The 24,136-nt window shown below is 42.3% G+C and overlaps 1 protein-coding gene across 1 annotated transcript in view; it reads right to left on the bottom strand.

Annotated features, from left to right (window-relative positions):
* The window catches only part of PDE11A (phosphodiesterase 11A), a 419,647-nt gene that overhangs the window by 50,589 nt on the left and 344,922 nt on the right, over positions 1 to 24,136 (bottom strand). The window contains exons 14-16 of the mRNA XM_055572117.1: positions 18,829 to 18,919; positions 15,264 to 15,364; positions 2,599 to 2,676 (exon numbers count right to left, since the gene is read on the bottom strand). Coding sequence (XP_055428092.1) covers positions 2,599 to 2,676; positions 15,264 to 15,364; positions 18,829 to 18,919 — 270 coding nt within the window. The remainder of the gene's footprint in view (positions 1 to 2,598; positions 2,677 to 15,263; positions 15,365 to 18,828; positions 18,920 to 24,136) is intronic.

Here is a 24,136-nt window from a genome sequence, read left to right as displayed (position 1 = left end):
TTGAAGCTTTCAGAGCAATTATTTTGATCCTCAACAGTAACCTCAGCAATTGTTTAGAATTTATACCAAAAAAAGAATTTTCTCTGGGATGCGTGTCTCATCGTTGACTTTGTTTAGATTGCAGGCACATGGTGATGATAAAAAGCAGGCTAACTTTTAGTTGGTTTTATTACTATTTTAAAATTCTCTGGGATGGTGTTTCCCAGACCACTCCCTCCTTCACATGCACATGGTCAGAGTCCAGCTGTGAAATGGGGTGGGAGGTGCAGAGCTGCAGGGAAAGGAGAGTTCCTGCAGACTTCATCTCTGCTTTATGTACTCTGCCTCCAAATAAGATTTTTCTTACCTATAGGGTTCCCTGCAGAAAAGTTTGAAAACCTCTGTGGGAAAACACTCATGTGGAAACACACAGTAAGCGCTGGCATTTTAGGAGCTGTGCTCTGGAGAGAGGCCAGACCCCAGCGGTTCTGGTAGGACAATTTGTGAGGATGCTGAGGAACAAAAGAATTCCTTGAGGGGAGATTATATTTAGGGGGTAGTAAGGAGGAGGAGGGCTTCCCTGTGGTTCAAACAGTAAAGTATCTGCCTGCAATGCAGGAGATCAGGAAGATCCCCTGGAGAAGGAAATGGCAACCCACTCCAGTACTCTTGCCTGGGAAATCCCAAGGACAGAGCAGCCTGGAGGGCTACAGTCCACAGGGTCACAAAGAGTCAGACATACTGAGTGACTAACACACACAGGGAGAAGGAAGGGTTAGAGAAAGACAAATAGGAGAAAAAAGAGTCAGAAGATAGCTGAATATTCAGAAGAGCATGGGCTTTGCAGAAGCCAAGGCAGGAGAGAGTTTTAAGAAAGGCAAGGCCAACACAATTCAGACTGTGAAGAGATCTAGGAAGCTGGAGAGAACAAAGCTCGTTGGATATGATCCCTGGGAGGTGCCTGGTGACTTTCAAAAAGTGCAGAAATCACATTTTAGCAACTAAATTCCTCAGTCGAGGAATTTACTGTAAATACTAGATACACTTTGGAATGCTATGCAGCAATCAAAGATGATGCTGGTATGGACATGGAAAGAATTTCAAGGCATACAGTTGAGGGAACAAGCTAGCTCAGATTGATATGTAAATATATAAAGTATGTTAAACAAACAGATGGACACTAAATAGCATGTTTCCCATGGGTACACAGGTATGGAAATGCTCTGACAATAGTCTGAAAATGAACAAGGAATTAAAAACAGAGCAAAGCTGTGCACAGCATGGGAACTGGGAGTAATAACCCAGGAACTGGGGCTTTATCCATCATGTTCTGATCTGTTACAGAAAAATGTATTCCTATCATTACTTGTAGAATTGAGTGATCTAAAAAGAAAGAAACTGCCTTGTACGAAGTTAGAGGAGTGTGGCTGAGCTGTGGGATTGAAGGAGAGGAGAAACCTATGATTGGACCTTAAGAAGAAGGCAGACTTTAGGGATGACGTTTTTTTTTTTAACTGAGGAGATGGAAGCGTGGTTTTTAGCCTAGAAAGGTCATGCTGGGGAAAAAACTAAAAGCCAGATTTTGAAAATGCCAAAAGGAGTAAGATTGTCACAGAAAGGTCAGAGGTCAGGGGTGGGGAGTGGGGGAGGAGGGCCGGAATAGGAACCTAGAACAGGAAGCTGAGATGGAGGTGTTGACAAGAGGAGGCCCCCGATACCACCTCGGGAAGGACAACAAGAATGTCATCTGGAATGATAACAGAGCGAAGTATGAATGCAGAGGAGGGCAGGTAGAGGGCCCTTTGGTGAGACAGTGAGCAGAGGGTCAGCTGTGGAGGCAAGGGGCAGGCAGGCTCTGCGTTCTGAGACGGGGACAGAAGCTGGGGGCTGGGCTAGGATCCCCGGGGTGTTTTCAGTGGTTGCCCAGCTGTGGGGCAGATGCACTGAACCCAGAATCCTGGCCTCACAAGCTTTCCCAGGAATACTAAACAGCTGTGGAACAGGACTAAGGCACTAAGTCTGCGGATGGGTGAGCTGAGGACAGTGGAAGGACAGGGCAGAGGGAAAAAGGAACAGTGCCTACCCAGCTGGAGTGGCTGCAGTGGGGAAAAGTGGTTAAAACGTGCCGAGGAAAAATGAGAGTTTGCTGCTGTCTTTCCTAAACTACTGAAAAGAAGTCCCATTGAAAAGTCTAGAACAGATTCCTTATTCCAAACACAAAAATCTTTTGATTGGTTTTCCATCTAACATGCCTGCTGTCTCTAAAAACAAAACAACCCAAACTTAACTCTCCACTTTCCTTTGTTTTGTGAAACTGTTTTCCAAGGTCCAAAAATCCCATCTCCAATGCACTTTGCATGCCTGCTGAAACACGACCAGTTCAAACATCTTCTAATTTTGAAGGCAAATGTATGGAGAGGAGGCAATATAAAATAATTCAGAAGATGAAAAGACATATTCTCTATCTTTTCTCTAATTATTCAACTAGTTTCTGAATGTTTTGAATGTAAGCTAAGATTTGGTCCTTTAAACATCACTTGTGCACTCTTAGCATTGTCAAAAAGGCATCGGTAAATCTTCAAATACTGAATAAACACACAAACAAGAGCTTTTTCTTACCGAAATATATCACGATGGTTTTTGATGTTCCAATCATATTCTCCTTTACTGACAAGTTCGAAGAATTCCGTTCTCCTTCTGCATGAAATCAAATGAAAATTCTCAGTCTGTGTGGTGATATAAACACATTTATGGGAAAATATGACCACCTCAACCAAGTAATTTAATATTTGAAATCATGAGGCTAAAATGCTATCAAAATAAACCTCTTTTTAAAAAATGTTGAGGCTTTGACAAAAAGCCACAATCATTTCCAAATGTATTTACAACAGAAGAGATTATCAAGCCGTAAAACAGAAATCAGTGTGGTCCCGCGTTTGGGATTACCTGCTGTGAAGCCCTGTGACTCTTACTGAAAAAGTCAGAGAAGGGAGGCAAGGACACATAAAAAGCGGGAACAGTTCCAGAATGTTCTTTTATCATTCAACATAGAACTGAGCTGTATGATCATCCAAGATAATATAAACTCCCTGGTAGTAAATTCAGGACAAATACTTTTGTAGAGGTTAAAAAGTAACCATTTCATCATTTCAGGGCCTTAACACATCAGCTATGGAGTCAGAAATAACTGTGTTTAAACCATAGCTCAGTCACTTCCTTTCTGTGCAACTTTGGAAAGTCACTTAAACCCTCTGAACCTCAATTTCCTAATCTCTAACTTGAAGGTCCTATTTGGTGACTCAGAGTTATTGTGAGGATTAAGTGAGATGACATGCAATCTGTGTTTATTAGAATCAGCACATTTTCAGTGTGGATAAACAAGCATGTGGAAATGCATGTAGATATGTGTGGATATGGAAAAGAAAAGAAGGGAACCTTCTCAAGTTGTGAAAATAGGATGCCATTCTTATTTTCAAAACTTTTGTTTAATCTAGTTTTATGATGTTTCATTTTTATAATGAGAAAGGAAAAAAAGACATCACCATTTTGGTTCTTTAAGAATCATTTCCCAAGGTCTCACATTTTTGGCACTTCCTAATGAGAGGCTCTTTAAAGGATCCTGACATACTGCTTCCCAGTGTGCACCCCACAAAATGCTAGTCTTAGGAGGTGCTGCATGTAAAGGGGGTGCTCTGGCCAAGTGGGTTTGAGAAATGCTTCCTGTGATCCTTGAAGATCCACCACCCACATTAGCCTTTTGAAGGCTCACAAAGCACTGAGATAGAAAAGCCTGAAGAAGGCAATGGCACCCCACTCCAGTACTCTTGCCTGGAAAATCCCATGGATGGAGGAGCCTGGTGGGCTGCAGTCCATGGGGTCACTAAGAGTCAGACACGACTGAGCGACTTCACTTTCACTTTTCACTTTCATGCACTGGAGAAGGAAATGGCAACCCACTCCAGTGTTCTGGCCTGGAGAATCCCAGGGATGGGGGAGCCTAGTGGGCTGCCGTCTATGGGGTCGCACAGAGTCGGACACGACTGAAGTGACTTAGTAGTAGTAGGAGTAATAGAAAAGCCTACTCGACTTGACCATAGACTCCCATAGCACTGATGTTTTAAAGAACACACTTTGGAAAATACCACCATGGCATTTATGGTGGAAGTCAGAGTAGGATCTTGGACACTTAGTGCTGACTCATTGTAGTTTGGGGGACAAAGAACAAGACGCTGAGTACTACTGGCTCCCCTGTTTCTTGTCTGGAGTCCCCATCACCACCTGGGTCCTTACTGTTCCAGGCAGACTTCATTTATTAAGCACATGACTGACTTTGGGTAGGTTAGGGTTGGTGGGAGGATTTATGTAAAACACTTAGCAGAGTGCCTGACACACAGTAGCTCTTCAGTAAGGATTAGCTACTGTTATTAAGCTCAGAAGCATTGGGTGTACTAGCCCCAGCTGGTGAGTGGCAGAGCTCGGATACAACACAAGCTTTTGGAATAACAGTTGCCCCAAGCAGCAAAGGGCTTTCCCTGGTGGCTCAGATAGTAAAGAATCTGCCTGCAGTGCAGGGGACCTGGGTTTGATCCCTCGGTTGGGAAGATCCCCTGGAGAAAGAAATGGCAACCCAGTCTAATATTCTTGCCTGGAGAATTCCATGGACAGATGAGCCTGGCAGGCTACCCCATGGGGTTGCAGACAGTCAGACATGACTGAATGACTAACACTTTCACTTCACTTCATACACTAATGTATAGCAAAATTGCTGGGTCATAGAATGATTCCTATGTTTAATTTGAGTTTTGTTTATAACCATAGATTGTTAGGGGCATATGTAACCTTTGAAAAAGGCTGCTGTAATTCTCTGATTTATAGGTCAGAAAACTCAAGGTGAAGGAAGGTGAAGTCATTTCCCCAGGATCCCAGGGCAGTTATGAATAAATCTAGGTAGATTCCTGGCCCCCAGCTTCCCAGCTGTGGCCTGTGTGATAATCTTTATAAACTGTGTGTAGCATGAGCCTTGGGGGCAGAACAGCCTTGCCCGCTGTGAGCGTCTGGACAGATATGTGACAGCATCGCAGGCTGCTGTACTGAGCCACGGTGAGCACCAGGCAGAGGTGTCCATCAACAAGGAGATGCTCCTGAGCCACGGCGAGCACCAGGCAGAGGTGTCCGTCAACAAGGAGATGCTCCTGAGCCACGGCGAGTACCAGGCAGAGGTGTCCATCAACAAGGAGATGCTCCTGAGCCACAGCGAGCACCAGGCCGAGGTGTCCATCAACAAGGAGATGCTCCTGAGCCACGGCGAGCACCAGGCAGAGGTGTCCATCAACAAGGAGATGCTCCTGAGCCCCGGCGAGCACCAGGCAGAGGTGTCCATCAACAAGGAGATGCTCCCAAGAGCTGTGCACGGCCCAGACCAGAGTTGTGGTCCTCAGCTTTGGTGGTATTTCTGACCTCCTCCTTAGTGATAATCATTACAAAGCAACAATGTGAAATTCACTGTACTTTTGAGAAAGGAACTGGCCCACACAGCTGCTCCTTTTAGCATCTATATGTGTAGATAGAGTATACGGAGTCAAAATCAACATGGATGAAACTGTTAGGAGCACTTTTAAAACCATGGGACTGCTAAAATGAACATTTGAAAATCCACAAAGTTATAACACTCCCTGGATCCAGACGCCTCTGTCATGAGGAACTATATCATTAACTTTTCAAGAAGATCATTGGCAACCTTGGTTTTCAAGGACAATGGCAAATACCTCGGCTAGTGAAAAGCAACTTACTGGAAAATCTCATTTATAATCAGATATGTTTTTATTAGGCTTTTATCCTGCTCTCCTGACATATGTTCCACTCAGAAAAATAGCAGTCTTTAAAAAAGCATCATTTGAACAGAACTGCTAAAATTACCCTCAGAAATAATTCTAAAGATTGGTTACCAGTCACCCATCACTACATTGAAAGTCTTTCTTGTTTCTCATTTATCTGCAAGGCACCTTTGGTTTGTAAAGTGAGAAATCACCAACCCTGTGTATGTTTTAATTGGGAATATTTTTTGTAATGTTATATAACTCTCTATATAAGTATGTACATATATTCTTTATCTGTTTATCTAACTGTTCTGAGTCTACTAAAAGTCTTTGAATGTTAGGAAGATTTTTACTGTCAAGGTGGCAATTTCAACTCCAGAATTATCAGACGGGGTGGCAGGGGACAGGGTGAGATGGGTACAGGGGAGTAGGATTCTCTTCTCTCCGTGTTCTTACAGCTCATTCAACAGGCAAACCGTACTTCTGCAATTGATTCCTAAAGGCAGATTCTGGAGAGATTTCTGGACTTTGGGCATGATTTTCCAGGCAAGAGTACTGGAGTGGGGTGCCATTGCCTTCTCCAAAAGCACCACAGAGGAATAATAAATTAGTAGGCAGATGTTAATTCCAGTAATTATGACTAAAGGAAAAAAAAGTTATATGTTTCACTTTGAAAGTGAATTGTGTCCCTGTGTTAGACTAGCACCGATAACACAAGCACCAGCTAAGCATTAATACCTGAATAAAATTATCTGTTAAAGGCCGTGCTGTTGTTGACAGCACAAATAAAACTGGCAAATGCAAGAAATGGAAAGAGCAGAACAACTCTCAGTATTGATAATGGCAGAAAATTAAGACAATACAGGACCCTACACGTGAGTTCAGTTGATCTATAATCTCCAGGCCAAGAAGAGTTTCAAGGGGTTGCTGGATGGGGCGTGCCCTCATCGCCCCTGCATTTACGTGGCCCCTACCACTCTTCATGGGCTTCCCAGGCAGTGCAGTGGTAAAGAAACCGCCTCTCAGTGCAGGAAACACAAGAGATGTGGGTTTGATCCCTGGGTTGGGAAGATCCCCTGGAGTAGGAAATGGCAACCCACTCCAGTATTCTTGCCTGAGAAACCCCATGGACAGAGGAGCCTGGTGGACTATAGTCCCCAGGGTCACAAAGAGTTGGGCATGGCCAGGCAACTGAGCATGCACACATGTAGCTATCCCCAAGGTGGGTTATTACTGTTTTTCTCACTCTCACACTGGGCTGAGTCCTTGAAGGTAAGAATGATATCTTCTCTCTGTGTGCATCCCCAGCAACTAGGACAGTGTCTGGCACAAAGAAGGCGTCAGTAAGTGCTACTGGATAAATCTCTCATGTTTTATTCAGTTGCAATATCATATGGATGGAGATATGAGGGTGAATCCTGGAGAAGGGAATGGCTACCCACTCCAGTATTCTGGCCTGGAGAATTCCATGTACTGTATAGTCCATGAGGTTGCAAAGAGTCAGATAAGACTGAGCAATTTTCACTCACTCATGAGGATGAATAGATATAAAATGCTTTGATGTTCATCAGAAAGTACCAAAATATTTCTTCCATTAACTTGTCACTGTGTCTGTAGTTCTACCATTAGAGTAATTTCTGTGGGTTAATTAATCAGCTCTGTTAAAATATAAGAATGTTTGGGAAGGAACAACGGGTCAAGCTCTGTACTCATTACACCTCACTATGCATTCATTTATCCTCTTCCTTTCCAATAAGGGACTAGTTGAGTGCAGGCAACTGTGGAGGTTGAAAACATTGAACATAGCGGACCTTTAACATTCACTGAATGATGAATGAATGAATACTCCCATCTGCATAGCAGTAGAAATATTTGTTGGGTTCTTATTGTGTTTTATAAAATAAATTGTTCTAGATATTAGTCTAATTTTTTAGAAAGATGGTCAAACTATAACTCCCAACAATCTAAGCTAATTTTGGTACATTCTGTTGTCATCATCAGATGCTTTGAGAAATGGTCCTTTCTGCATCCTTTTGGAAAGACAGAGACAAAGAAACCATTAGACTGGGCGTTTTCTGTAATTGTTGATGAATGTTTGCAGAGCACAAAGGGAAGTGAAAATTTTTCAACTTGAAGATTAGTCTGATTAATTTAGAAAGCCAACCGGAAAAGCATTAAACACCCAAATGGGTATATAAAATCTGAATTCTTGGATAATTCTCTATTTAAATAGTGATCTGAGGCAATGTGGCGTGGAGATATGAGCACAGAAACCTTGATGACTTTGGGCAAGTCACGTACCCTCTCTAAGCCCAGGTATCCTTATCTAGAAGATGGGGAAACAATATCTACCTTGCAGGTTTATATGACAATTCAATATCAGAGAGTTAAAATTTTGAAAATTTATTATGTCAGGCAGGGGGTCAGGTGTGGGGGCTCCAAGAGTGAGCTACAGAGGAAGATGTCTGCATTCACAGAGCTCCCATTCTAAAGGTGATGCAAGAAGATACTGCAGTCCTAGAACAGTGCAGGGCAGGAGCAGCAGGCACCTGAGATGAGGGACACAGTATTCTGTGGTCACACCCTCCTGAGATGAATGCTACCCTGCTCCTGCTACTCTAGAGGAACACCTTCCATGACGGTATTCAAGCTAAAGAAGGACCAATCTCTATTATGTCCCAGTTTAGCTCAGCGATAGACAAGGAGCCTCTGCTTGCAGGCTCAGCCCCATGGGTGAGTCTCCTGAGCAACTCTCACCTGGGGTCTCAGCCCATCCCAACCGGCTGGTGGCATCTACAGCCGGCTGAGTCGCACCTGCGTGATAGCTACTGTGTTTGGAACTGGGGCCACTGCTGCCTTTGGTGCCCAAGTGTTCTCAGGAGTGGCCTCAGTTTCCCCTCTGGCTCTCTTAAACTAACAGTTACAGAACTGCAGAGAGAACGGCAGAGTAGCTAAAGACATTTTGGAGTCCAAATTCTTGGTTCCAATCTCAGCTTTACCACTCAACATGGTGAGCAAAACACTGACTTTCTCCCAACCTTAGTTTCCTCATGTGTATGATGCGGTCAGTAATAGTACCTGCTCTGACAGAATCCCTTTAAGTGCTAAACAGAATAATGTGTATATCAAACTCCCAAGTGAGCACTCGAGGAATTTTAGGTATTGTTTCCACTAATTGTGGAAGATGCGAGGTCCTCTTTGTTAACTTACAGGCAGACAGTCAGTCCAGGACCACTGTGACATCTTGAAGTTTTAATGCTTGTAATTTTGGATCTCTCTCTGTCTGCACCAACAAGGACTATCTCTTATGGTCCAAATTTCATTAACCTTTCTGGTTGAATGATTGTTTTCTTTATAAGGTACTTAAAATTGTCAATGTTACCAAATTTAAATTATTTAGATTACTTAAAGTTTCATCATCTTTCATACAGACAATCTCCTTTGGCCACCACCAGGACTCTAGGAGATCGGTATGGGTGAAGTACCTGTCTCTCTGTTGCTGACAAGGAAACTAAGGGAAAGAGAGATTAAGTGAGTGACTCTCTCAAAGCTATATGGCTGGTTACCAAAAGGGGATACCTAATTCCTGCTTGAGATGCTGAAATTACTATTTAATTATGAAAGCTGTATTCACTGCAGGGACTCAGAAATAGGCACAGAAATCAATTTCAGAAAACCACTCAGCAGTAACTGGAAAATGTTTTCAGTGAGTTGGAAAATCAGACTGAAGAATTAACCCCCAGACTTAAGGGTGTGAAGCCTAGAAATTCACACTGAGTTTTTTTTGATTTTTGTTTGTTTGTTTTAAACTTGTGAATTCTGCTTTCACCCATCATTTGTAGTATAGAGTCTTGAGCATATCCAAAGCCATTAGAAATTGACTTTACAAGGTTTTGTGGTTGTTTTTAAAGGAATTCTGTATTTCCAGGAATTTTACATTGTTCCCTATTGGCACATGGCAGGATATCCTGCCACTAGGAATGAGTCATAACCCTAAGCCCCTGCACCCAAAGGCCTGGATCTTCTCCCTGCCCACCTAGACCCCCTTCTACAGTGACTTGCCCCTTCTTAGGGAAGGAAAGCAGTGAACTTCCTTTCTGGTTGTCCTCAACTGTTTCAAGGCTTTTGAGTTAAGTAGCCAGGACAGACCATGGGGTCGCACAGAGTCGGACACAACTGAGCGACTTCACTTTCCCTTTTCACTTTCATGCATTGGAGAAGGAAATGGCACCCCACTCCAGTGTTCTTGCCTGGAGAATCCCAGGGATGGGGGAGCCTGGTGGGCTGCCGTCTATGGGGTCGCACAGAGTCAGACACGACTGAAGCGACTTAGCAGCAGCCAGGACAGAAGAACCAAGCATAATCCAAACTTCTAGAAAGTGTACAAGGCCATCCCACGGCCCACCTTTCTTCCACCATTTCTGCTCCAGCCAGCACCGTGGCTCCTGTCTCGCTGCCCTGCACCTCCCTTTCTGCCCTGGCGCGGCTTTGACTCCACGTGTGGGATGGGCAATGGCTGTAGGAATCCCCAGCCCTGGGGGATGCGCGTCCTGGAAACGCATGGAAGTTTTAACATCCATGGAATAGGATGGAGGCTGGAGGCTGATGGCAATTCTGAGGTGCAGCTTATATAAGATTTTTCAGATAGTCTCTGCAGGATCAAGCTCAACTGACCACAGGGGTGGCCAACAAGTGGACGTGTCTTTACAAGAGCTTCCCTCCTTCCCCATTTCACTGTCTTGGTCCCTGACTCTCATTTCTGATGTTACCTCCAAAACTAGACTATGTGCATGCAAGCTCTTGTCTCTGGCTCTGCTTTGGGAGAGAGGAGGGAACTCATGCTGGTTTTCATATTAGACTGGTTCACGTACACCTGGGAAGGTCAATATTTCCACGTATAATGCATCCCCAACTTAAATGACAAGTACTTGATTCTTCCTTTAGAGAAAGAATACAGTTTGTGGAAAAGCCCCGAAACCAGAGGTAGAGGTTCCAACTTATCCACAAGTTACTTATGTGAGCCAAGCTACACTATTTAACCTACAAACTTAGTACCTGATCTACGAAATAGAGGAGATAAGTTGGATGACATCATTGCTAACAGTCCTTTCAATTCCACAACTGTAGCTCTGTGAAATAAAAGTAACTGGGAGACAGTTTGTAGTAACTACTTTCCCCTTCATTAACCCGAGGAGTTGTCTTGCCTAAAAATATGGCAATACTTTAATGCAACTTTAGACAGGCAAGTGAATCAGCCTCCTGAAGGTCTAGATTAGAGAATGAGCAGGTATTCAGAGCCTCAAAACACAATAACACTCACAGAAAGAGAACAAGCCAGCTTCTTTGGAGTCAGCAAACATTAGCAGGGGCTGTAGCATTAAGATAAGAGCAGAGTAATGAGCAAACAAGTGCCACCAACTTCCCTGACTGCATCCCTCAGTGATTCGTCACATCCCTAACAGGCCTTGATGAATGGACTCCTCCTGTTGACATTTTTTCTCCCTTAGAAGTTACTTGGAAACTTGGCTTGGCAAAATGCTTCTCCTTTGAGAAAAATAATGTAAAATCCTGCAAGTGTCAGACATGGGAAATAAAAATATTAAAGATATACAGGTTTCCATAAGCAATCAATACAGGAGTATTAATTCAGAAAAAAAAAAAAAGGAACATTATGATACTTAAGTCAAAATGAAGACCCCAAAACATGCAAAATAAATAGTCTATAAAGCAAATGAGGTTGTAGATGCCACCATTTATGAGACATACAAGACATTTACAAGACAGATAAAGCAGGTACTATCATCTCCATTTTACACATAAAGAAAACAGGATCAGGGAGGTAAGTAATTTGATGACACACAGCTATCTAGTGGCAGAGCTGGGATTTGACTTTTAAAATTATTTTTTAAATTAATTAAAATGTATATTTATAACAGTAATACATACACATAATTAACAAATGAAACAACACTAGAAAGCACATAATGAAACAAAGCAGTGTTTTTCATTTTTCTGCTTTACTGTCCTTTGACTGGGTTTCTCAATGCTTTCGCGTGATTCTTAATTTGGCCTTCATGCTTTTAATTTCCAAAAGCTCTTTCTCTCTTTCTTCTTCTACAGTTGCTCCTATTATTTTTTTAAAGCATCCTGTTCTTATTTCATGGAGACAATGTTTTAGCTCTCTAAGGATATTAACAATAGTTTGGAGTTTTTGTTTTCTTCTCCTCCCTGTTTTCTCTGAATTCTGTTTATTTTCTGTTTTGGCCTCTGCTTTTCATATGGGTGTACATGTGTGCTCAGTTGCTAAGTCATGTCCAATTCTTTGTGACCCCATGAACTGTAGCCTGCCAGGCTCCTCTGTCCATGGAATTTTCCAGGCAAGAATACTGGAATGGGTTGCCATTTTCTCCTTCAGGGGCTCTTCCCAACCCAGGGATCGAACCCACGCCTCCTACATTGGCAGGCCAGTTCTTTACCACTGTGCCACCTCGGAACTGTGCCCTATTTCGTATGGGAGGTTTTCCTAAAATGCTCTGTGGTCCTTGGTGTCTCTGTGTAATAGAATGACATTAAAAGGCTAAGCTGGAGCTGTATGTGCATGTCCCCCACACACAGTGCATGTGCATTATTCAGCGTTTATCTGAAATTCAAATTTAACTTCTTATACTTCCATTTGCTGAATCTGAGGAACCTGGGTATGTGGCTTATGGATTCTGGCCTCTGGCTGACTGGGCTGTGGGCTTGAGTTTTCAATCCATTTTACTTCATCCCCTCTTCTGATTTCTGCGTAAGTCCCATTCCCACCCTGAGCTTTTCTCAGTCCAGAGCACTTTCTTTCATCTCTCCAGAGGATAAACTTCTGGCCTTCTCCAGGGACAGAAGAGAGGGAGTTCTGGCTACATTGGTGGAGAACTTCGTGGGCTCTGAGTGTCCTGAAAACTGACTTTCTAGTAATTTCCTCATCTTAAGCTGTGAGCATCACATTCATTTTTCATGGTGCTTTTTGTCTCTGAGCCCCAGGCGAGGCTCTGCGAGGCCTACAGCTCACTTCTCAGTCGTCCAGCTTTCCGCTCCACTCTGCCAGAACACCTGACCCTCATCAGTGGGCCTTCATTTGCCACAGACATACTGACACCTCTTCTCAACTGTTGGTGTCCTCTCCCTTTCTCCTTGTAGATTCGCGTTTGCTTTTAAATTTATCTGGTGCCATTTAAGTGGTGTTTCAGAAGGGAGAAAACATAGACGCTTGGGCTCAGTACACCAGGTTTAACTAGAATGAGACTTCAGTCCCGACCAGTATCATCCCAAAGCCTCTACTCTTCCCACTCAGCCATGTCATAACCCATTCACCAGGGACCAACGACAAATACCCGTGGCCCAGATTGTCAGGTGTCTACTCCAATCTCTCTCTTGCCTTTCTTTCTTAGTAATAGAACTCCTAGACTTTAGCATGGCACGCAATTACCCAACACAAAGCCTAACCTAGGAATGGCCAATGAAATGTAGGTGGAATCGTTACGTGAAGTTTCCAGAAAATGGTCTTAAGAAATAAATTGCATTACCTTTGGCTTCTTTCTTTTTCGTTCCTTTCTTCTTTCTGAGAGCTGGAAGGTGGACATTGTGCCTAGAACATGGGCAGCTACCTTGGGCTAGGGTGGAAACCAGGTATTGAATGTGGCCGCACAGAGAGATAAAGAAGTCTGGGTCCCCGATGACAATGGAGCTGCTCTACCAACTGCCGGTTGCTTATCTCCAGACTTCTTTGACATGACAAAGAAGTAAGCTAATGTGATTTGGGGTTTCCTGTCCCTTATAATTGAAGCTAACTCTCACTGACGCCATGACAAGCACAGTAAGATCCGAACGGAGTGACATAGGCTTCCTAGAAAAGGTGGCAGGAAATGGTTCAGCCAGATGGGGAAGTGGAGGAAGAGTGATACACTGGAAAGCAAGGGGCACTGCATAAGCTGTTTTCAAAGGGTAACATGCAGTTGACTAATAAAAAAAGACTAATTTTTTTCTGAAAAACAAAACACAAAGGGTAACATTAGACCAGTCTAGCTGAAGTACAAATCACATAGGAGAGAAGTGAGAGGTAAGAATGCAAAATGGTTGGGGGCAGATTATGGAGGGAGAACCTTGAAACACGAACCAAGGTTAGAGGCTGCTTTGAAGGTGATGAGGCCACTACAGCCTTTTGAGATGGGAGTTGGAGACTTGTCTAGAATGTGAGGGAGGGTTAGAATGAAGAGTTTTGGGGTCTTCTCTATGCCTCTATAGAATTAATGTAGAGTTGAGTCCAGGAGAGTGAGCAGAGAAAGAAGAACTGGAACTCATACATAGAAGCAAGGAGAAGAGAAAACTATAAGAGATCCAGAAAAGGAGAGAGGAAGGCAGGTTCATGCTGGGGAAAAAAAGAGAGTAGACACTGACAATAAGAAGTCAGTAAACCTGCGGATGTCTCAAAGAAGCTAGAAAATACCAGGAATGAGTAAAAGACGTTGAATCTGGGGACAAGAAAGTCTCTGCTGACCTTTGAAAGTACAATGCTAGCAGAATGTGAAGGTGGATGCTGGTCTGCCAAGTGCACCTAGGTGCTAGGAAAATAAAAGCAGTCATGTGCTCCATTTATTTTAAAAGGTAGGAAGTAAAAGAAAGGTAAGGTGAAAGGCAATGCAAGACCATGGGGTCAGGTCAAAGAATTTCTTAAGGAAAAGAAGTTGTTTGGTCTTTAAGGTCAGAGAAAACTGTGCATATCAGTGAAGGAAGAGATGACCAGGCCACCAAAAGCAGTGGTTCCTGATGGAACAGGTTTCACAGGAAATGAGCAGGATGGACTCACCAGCTCAGGTGGAAGCCTGAGCTTTGGGGGAAAGAAGGATGGCTTTTCTGAGAAAGAGAGCTAGAGGAGAGGTGAAGAATGAAGGCTTGGATTTCTTGTCATCCTTTCAGCAACCCAAGTTTTTCATCATTATTAGCATCATCAATGCCATTAGAGATCTAACCACTAATGATAGTCTATAATAGCAATCCTAGGGACTTCCCTGGTGGTCCAGTGGTTAAGACTCGACACTTCCGCTGCAAGGGGCACAGGTTCCATCCCTGATTGGGGAACTGGATTCCACCTAGTTCGTGGAGTGGCCAAAAATAAAATAGCAACCTTGGTCAGTCTTTAAACTAAAAATGCCCATCACTTAGTTTTAGTCAGTAGTCCCAAACAAGGCTCATAAAACAGAAGGAAAAATATGTATCTTGTGATTGTAGTCCTGACTGTCTTGTTTCACAGACACCACACTGATGAGGCTCTTTTAGATGAGGAAAAACAACAGCAACAACAACAACTTTAGCTCGTTTACACATTGATACCAGTGTTAGAATAACAGGCAACCTCCAGTTTGGACCTGAAAGTTAATTACAGGATGAAACTTTTATATCCATTTGTCAAATAGATTCGATGCCAATACGTACTCAAAGTACAGCGTGAGGTCTGTTGCCAGGATTGACTGCTTCAAAAGCTGCATAAGGTCACTGTATTCCTTGGAGGACAAATTAGCAAAGATGTTGTGACCCTGGAACGAGAAAGTAAAAAGCCACAGAAGACAGCATTACATCCAAGCTGGGCAACTACATGTTTTTTCCACTTTTTTTCCAAAAACAGTCTAGAAACAGGATGAAATAATTCTTTAAAAAGCTTAATGACACTCTGTGCAAATACAAACAGATTCCCTGGCAAACAGACCAGAGCCAGAGCCTCAATCATAATCATTGGCGAGGAGGACCTAGTTTTGAAGAGAAAACTGGAAAGTGTTTGAACTCCTCTTACTAAGGCTATGATTGTGCCAACAACTCCATTTCCTGTGGGATCACTGAGCAGAGAAATCAACAACACTTCTGGGAAACTTTCTGACCCCTGAATACATACTAGTCTGGCTAGTAAAGACTTAAGCTGGCATTTTGGAAGTTCTTGCTCTTGCAACAAATGACTCAAGGAAGAGAAGAAGCATTAGACCAGTGGTACACAGGTGGCTCAAGTGGTAAAGAATCCGCCTGCCAATGCGGGAGCCGCAGGAGGCATGGGTTCAACCCCTGGGTTGGGAAGATGCCGGGGAGGAGGAAATGGCAACCCACTCCAGTATTCTTGCCTGGGAAATCCCATGGGCAGAGGAGCCTGGAGGGCTACAGTCCATAGGGCTGCAAAGAGTCGGCCACGACTGAGCATGCAAGCACACAATTGGGGGTGATTTGGACAATGGGCACTTCTGGCAGTGCCTAGAGACACTTTGATTGTCATGCTGATGGACGGGCAGAGGCCAAGGATGCTGCGATGCACCCAACAGCCCCCACAACAAAGACTTACTTGGCCCCAGTGACAATATTGATGAAGTTGAGAAATGGTGTGTTAGGCAAGATGAAGATACATCTGGATGAAGTGTGTGAAATAATTATAGTACAGTAATTGCTGAGTAGCTAGAAATTGTAAGATATTGCTCTTGGCACAGGAGGACTCTAAAAGAGTGACTTTTGCATAGAACATCCTACAAATACACGTGTATCTCCATTCCTTTGAAAAGCACACTTTTTTCCCATCCAACTTTGTTTTAGCTACACTAGACAGCTCCATAGTGCTTTTAGTCAAGTGAAAAAGTCTTTCTGTAAAGTGACAGACACTTAACTTAATTTGCTTTGAAAGTCAGGACTTTTCATTTATCAGGTTTTCTTAGTATGAGATACCAACTCACCAACAGGTAGTCTGGAAACTGGACCAGTTTTAAACCGAGTATCAAGAACCAGAAGATGGTGCAAAAGAAAGGCAGTGAAGATTTTCTGGGAACATTTTCCAACGAGAGGTAAATTAGTTCTTCTGGGGAACCAGAATATCAATTAGTAAATTTCTACGTACCAGGCACCAGATGATCGCCTGCCCCCTTGAGTTTAATTTATCTCATTAGGTGAACCCATCACTCCTTAAAGACTAGAGTATATTGGTTCCACCTGGGGCCAGGTCCAATATTAATAATAATTTTCAAACAAACTCTTCTGGACCCTTAATTCAGCCATTAGGAAGAAGAGAAATAACTGAAGGAATGCCACATCATAATTCTACCCAGGTGTCTTTGCCTGGGCCTTGTCCCTGTATCAGTCACAGGCTGGTGGTGTACTGGGGCCTGGGAAAAAATGGTTGGGAGCTCTGGAAAAACAGTCACCTAGGTCCAGTCACACATCTAAAATTTCTCAGGGAAAGAAACAGAGCTATTAGGAGCAAGTTACAGTAAACTCTACTGTGAAGACCAGGAGGAGGCTGGTCTGAATCTGACAACGTTGATTATTTTGTGAGAGTGCGTTTTGCTACCTTTAAAGGACATACAGTAACTAACACAGTTTATAGCTGACAATGACAAAGCTAGCCAGATCAGCTTTAATAATTATAAGTTAATTTGTAATCAGTATATGTTTATATGCAAACTGGCCTTCTATGGCACCCTGAAATACTACTTCTATTTCTTGTTTAGGGAGGAGTGGTATTGATGGGGGGCGAAATGTGTAGGAACAAAGATCTATATCAACTGTCTTCAAGCCATCTAACCTCCCTATGCCTCTGCATCATTTGGAAAGTGGGGTGGTAATGACATCTGCATTTCTGCCTTTCTGATGGGCAGTACGGGGATGGCGAGGGGTGGGGCATCAACGCAAAGTCTGAACACACCAGTGCTTGTTTCCATTACTGCTATTCTGCATTCCTCATAAAGAACCCTGGCACAAAGGGCAGCTCATGAATTTTGCTTGTATGAAGACAAATTCTGAGTTAGCTGGGCTCTGTGACACAAGCAAATGACCTTCTCAGAAAACTTGACCTCCTGTTTATAATCAGTTATTACAAAGGTGTGAATGTCTGGCCTCAGGGGTGTAAGCCCATCATATTACCAGCATAGAAAAGATAGTCTGATCCCAAGTTCCTCCCGTTCCTATTCCCCTCTGCACACATCTAAAACATGGCTTTCACAGAAGAATTCCAGAGCCACAGATGCTGGGACACTGGTTTCTGTCAGAGTTACTGAGAGCCTAACCCTGATGTTTCATTCTCAACTGAAAATCCATCTCCCCCAACGGGTCTGCCTTCTGCAGCTGCAGGCAGGTTCCGGAGTGCTGACTCTCCTTTATGGGGTCGAAGAAGGCTTTCGTGATATTGCAAAAGACACGCTTTCTCAAGATAGGCTGGAGGAAAAAAACCTCCATATTTAATGATGCTATTCCAGGGAAGCAGGGCCTTAATGATGATAATAATAATAATTAATGGCACAGCTAGAGAACTGACAAATAATGGGGAACAGATGATCCCTTCCTGGCCTCAAAAAGAAAAAAAAAGGTCTGTACGCCTGCAGAAAATTAAACAGATCCTTTCTTGGCAATTTCAAATTCAGATGCCTCAGCTAGAGTCAGTTAGCGGTTTTACTTTTTCTCTGTGGAGAGCTAAAAGTATAAAAGACCAATCACTTCTAGCGCTGGCAATGCCATATGAAGCAAAAGAAGGCATATGGCCCCCAGCTTGGGTCTCAAGTTTAGCTGCAGTTCTCACGTTCAAATTGTCCCACCAGCAATTTTAAGTTCTTTTATCTTTTTTTATAGGTTTCTCAATTATGTAAATAAAGTGTAACTTTCTCACCCCATTTCTGATTCCATCATCTTTTCAAATGGGTTTCGCAAAATGGAAATGTTGGGTCACTGACTTCTGGGGTCTGTTACTGGGCACCTGTACCCTGGAGAAATGTAAAGCCATGTTCTGGTGACAAGCAGTGGGCAGTCTGCTCTAAATGAATCTGAAAAGCCCCCTAACCAACAATAAAAACCCAAATGAATTAGCTCGGGAAGAAACTGAACAAGGTCCTTGGTCAGGCATCTGAAAGAATTTCTTAAAAGCCACAAAGAAGTCCAATAGATCTGATTCTCTGTATTTCTTCTTGCAAAGAAAGAGAAGTAGGAAGCATAGTTTCACTGGTTTTCTTTCAAGGAGAGAAGCAGAATGGTGGGTTTTTACCTCGCTCTGAAGGATCATCACTGCATGGTTGAAATGGTGATGCTCTAAGGTGGCAGAGGTTCCATAGAGTTGGGCCAGGGCAGAGCCACTCCTGAAAGAGGACAGACACATGAGTGACCACAGCCCTTCCACATCAACGACCTCCCCCACACTGGCTCTTTGGATCACACTGCTTCTCCTGTTTTTACAAAGGACCATGAGCAGATACATTCTCAGGTAACCACTTGTGGGGTTCACAAATCTATAAAGTAAACCTTTTGGGAACCTGCTGTGTGTTAGGCTAGACACAGTGGGTGATACCACCATGAAAAAGACATAGTCCACGCTGCCAAGAAATGTACAAACCAGTAGGGAGATGAGATGTGGTCCTAAGGGAAAAGAATGGACAGACCACACAATATAAATGCCGTAGGAAGTGTTTCAGTTCAGTCAAAGAGCTCTCGGTGTTCTGAGGACAAGAGACATGATTCCTGGCTCTGGGGGTCAGGGTAGGCTTCATGAGCTAAACATGATAAAGTTTCTGAGTATCCAGGATGAATGTCATATACTTAATGTATTTGCTATTCCACGGGAAAGACCTTGCGAATACTATGTAGAACCCATTTAATCTACTTTACATGTAAGGTTGACAAGCTTCAACCACGGTTTTCCAACCTATGGTCACACTGCGATAACTCAGTGTCCAACTCCAGAAAGTTCCCTGGACTTGGAGTCAGAACTCAGCTCTCAGCAACAGCTTTGGGTCATTACTTGGTTGTTTGAGAATCAGTTTCTTTGTCTCTAAAATTATGATAACACTCTCTACCTTACCTGCTATTCATGAGACTACAATAAAATATTTCTAAGTGCTCATCATAGTACCAAGCATGTAAGTAGGTTGTAGTCTATACTACTTAAAACACATAGATATTTCCATTTAAAACAAATAAAATGTTAATTAATACTTGAAAGGATTCTTTTGAATTATCTGTAAGTTTTAATCAGGTGGTATTATTTCTTTCAATCTTGCCCTAACCTATATCATTTAATAAGTGACAATTTGTGAGGCTAATCTTAGCAGTACGTGATTAATATTTAATGTTAGTTACTATTTTTCTAACATATGATTCATTTTTATGAAAACGCATTTTTCAAAATGCACACTGTATTGTGCCTTAGTTGTATTTGTCATGGCTTTTGAAAATCTAGGATGAAATCTAGGATGAAAATCCAAATGCCTGGATGGATTTAAAATGCCTGGATGGAGTAGGTGTTTAAAAAATATTAGCCACTTGGCTAATAAGGTTGTAGTGATATGTCTAGAGATTATAGTTCAAACTGAAGGTTGATAGTAATGTGTGTTAACATATTTTAAAATAATATTATTAATAATAATAGCTCTATGAGTAAGTACCTATCATGCACTAGGCAATATGTTAACACCTCAACATATTAATTCATCTGTTACTGACAACAACCATGAAACAGTTATTATTTTCTCATTTTACAGATAAGAAAACCAAGGCTCAGAGAAGGTATGTTACTTTTCCAAGGTCACAGAGCGAGTAAGTACCAGTTCTAGATTGGCACCCAAATTCTGAAGTTTTCCTGATTACATAATGAGAAAGAGAATTTTAACTTCCATATTTCTTGTATTCTAGTCTCCATTTTTGTCAAGCTGGTTGTCATCAAACCTTCTTTGAGAGAAGGTTTCAAAATTTGATTCAGAATTCTCCTGTTATAGCTGCTAACTACAGACTCAGATTCCTGCGATTGGTTTCTATCAACCAGCCACATGCCCCAGTTATTGGTGTGAATCCTAAGAGAATCATTGGTGTAAAAGTGGGGTTGAGATGTAAAATAGCATCTCCTCCTTTATCACGTTGGTTTAGCAGACCTCACAAAGTTAAATCAGCTAGACGATCACAAATCACTAACTATTTCCTTTTTTCAGGATGAGTAGGAAGTTTGTGTCCTTTACCCAGAACAACTGGTGGCTCCTCTGCTGCCCTCTGCTCTCCCCACATCCATGTGGCCTCTGAACTGTTATGTTTCATCAGGAGGACTCAGAGTGCTTGTGCAAATGCATCTGAAGGTCCACGGGTTAAGAGTCTTCATCCTTACAAAGGAACATCCTCTTTGTTCCTTTTAGTAATTCCATCTTACATGTTCCACACACTCACACAATACTGAGCTAATTACAGGTATGCAGATTTTGCAACAGAAGCAGACTAATGATGCATTCATTCCTTCACCTAACAAGGACTGAGGACTGTTATGATGCAAGGCTGTGAGTGTGTGGGGTATGGAGATAAAGAATGGCTCTTACCCTCAGGAAGCTCTCAGTCCCTATAACTGCACAGGAGACTTTCTCTGTCCACACTTTCATTAACAATGCTCACCTTTCTGCAAGCAAGGTGCCATCTTAGTATTCACAGAATGGACCATGATACTAACTCTACTTTGAGTTTTCTTTAGAATAAAATCATTTAAACAAGAATGCTTCCATTTCCATATGGTTGCTTCAATTACACTGTTAGGTTTGGTCTCTGTCAGATTTTCTGAGACTACAGGACACCCTGGTGCTCTCTCTCTCAGGCCGAGGCTCACTGAGAATGCTGCCTGCACCTGCCATTACCCACACACATGTTATGAATCTCCTAGCACTGCAAGAGTGAAGTCCATGGTCAGAAAACTTGATAAAAGTGGCAAATCATTGAACTGTTAGGATAAACTTTATCAGAAAGTATTAGACAGAATACGAGTTGTTTGGGATGTAAAATGGCACTATGGGCAGAAGGAAAAAGGGTCTCAGAGTTAAATACATTTGGGAAATGCTGGGTTTAAGAAGTTAAACTGTTTAGATACTGTAGGATTTATCTGTGGCATCAGTGTGTGAACATATGTACTGTGATTCTGCAGGAAAGGAACATAACTATGCAGTATTAACCAAACTTACTTGATCATTAAACCATTTTTTACAAGACGACATGCGTTTCATGTAATGTACTCTGTGTAAAGGGCATACTGACACTTTTTCATGTAAAATGTGGAAAAAACCCTCCAATCAATCACATATGGAAAAAAAAATGACTTTAATACCGCACCTCGTTTTAATTGTCTGTGGTAAGTATATCCATCATATCAGTGGCTCTGGGGCACACAGACTATAATTGTAAAAATATTACACATACATGGAGGGTGTGTGGAGACATGCGGAGAGGAGAGGAGAGGAGAGCAGAGGAGACTCCAGATCCTTTACACACAGGGAGATTTATACCTGTGATTATTTATGATGCTCATTATTGATTAGGTCATCCTAACATACTAAAGTTTTTCATCTGGGGGCAGGCAGCACACTGAGGAGAAGCTTATATAAAAGGAAAGTCAATGTGAAAAGGGCTCTCCCCACCCAGGCATTCAGCACTTTGCACATGCACCAAAAGTAAGCGTGTAAAAGGAAATTTCATAACTATGAGCTATGGACCCTCATAACTTCCCTGGACATGCATATTCTTTGAAAGAGAGACTTAATGGAAGTGTGCTGCCATGGCTTACAGGAAACTTTCAGAAGGAAAACTACCAAAAGTAATTAGGAAATTGAGAATTGTTGGGAGGTGGGGAGGAATGGGATTAGGCTGTCACGGCAGATTAATGTGCCCCTGTATTTCACTTCTGGGACCTGGCCGAAAGCGACAAGATGGGTTTTCATTCCCAAGAAATGAGTATAAGAGATTATGCTAGAAATGAATAGGGGAAGTCTCCTAGGAGAATATACTACAAAGCTGCTTGGTACTGATATTTAATCATCAGGGGCAGCTGTAATAGGGAGGGCAATGAGTGGGAAACACTGTCCCTGGAGAAAATAGGAGCGAGGTGTTAACAGCAGTCTCAAAGCGCCATGGGATCGCTGCCCTCTCCACCTATTGATCATGCACTGCACGCACTCCAATACTTTAAAATTAAGAATAAAATATGAAAATGCGAAGGTTCACTTATCAGAAAGGCTAAGAGAATAAATCACACTGTGCTGTGACTAAAATCACAACTTTTTATTGTAGAGGCATTTTGCATTTTATATAGTAATCTGTCCCTTGCTAAATGTCTCCTGTTTCTTTATAGCCTTATATATGAAAAAAAGAAAAGGTAGCATATGCTTTGTCACATAATAATTGGTGCATTTAAATCCCATTTCCAAATCACTTAAAAGGCTGGCATTAGAAGGTGAATACTTTAAGGAAAGGGACTATTTGTTACACTTCTTTATTTCTCCCACAACGCCTCGCGCAGTGTCTCGAATCTAGAAAGCACTCCATTGATGGGGAATAAGTAAGGAAATAAGGATATAGGTTTCTTCTGAGGGATTTTCCTAAACAATGGCAAACTTGCTGAGTAAATCTTATCCTAATCAGTAAAATGGTAGTTCCTTCACCATGATGTCAAAGGGTCTCTTTTCAGCATTTATTGAGGAAAACTTTAACTGAGGTGGAGTAGTGGTGGCATCTGTATTCTAAGCTCACGTGAGACTCTGTGAGGGAGGGGCAGGGCTGATGGACATCCCATGGGCTGGAAAACTGCATAAAAGGCCAACCATTGTGAGGAAACAGCTCAGACCATCTTGGAACACATAGTTTTGATCATGCGGTGTAAGGATGCAAAAAATTTTTTTGAATTCTAATACCAGAGATATCATAGCTATCTCATATGTATGAAAACTGTTCAGTATTACCCAAATCACTTGAGATTTGGGGACCTCAGTTTCCAATTTTTAAAAATTAAGGCATATGAAAAAAATTTTGAAAATTAAGGAATATGACTACCGAGATCTAGTTGAGTTCTACAATTTTTACAGCTCCACGTCTTGATTTTCTGGATGTCAAAATGCATCTTAGTTTTCCAGAGCTCACATATATCACAAGCCAGCCAATAAACTGGAAGTACAAAAGCCTAAAATAAATACCACAAAGTCATGAAAGAGGGTGGGATAAAGTGGTTAAAAAACAGCCTTGGAGTCAGATAGCCCAGGTCCAAACACTACTTTGCCACCTTCTGGATGGGTGAATTTGGGCAAGTCACTTACTTTCCTGAGGCCCAGTTCCCTCTGTAAGATGGAGACAAAAATATCTAGCTACAGGGATATTAGTTGAGCACTTGAGATAGTAAACAACAAATAACTGCAATTCTTCTCATTGTCTCAGGGACCACTCACAGCAAAGAATGGAAATGAATTAGAACCACTTTCACTAAAAAAAAAAAAAATGTTGATTAAATGCAGCTAGGACCTCTGAGCAAGCCCCATTGTCACACACGGCTGGATTTCCTGGAAGTA

The sequence above is a fragment of the Bubalus kerabau genome, chromosome 3 (assembly GCF_029407905.1).
Source record: "Bubalus kerabau isolate K-KA32 ecotype Philippines breed swamp buffalo chromosome 3, PCC_UOA_SB_1v2, whole genome shotgun sequence".
NCBI lineage: Eukaryota > Metazoa > Chordata > Mammalia > Artiodactyla > Bovidae > Bubalus > Bubalus kerabau.
The sequence above is the reverse complement of the archived record's forward strand: the minus strand, read 5'-3'. Positions and strand labels throughout refer to the sequence as shown.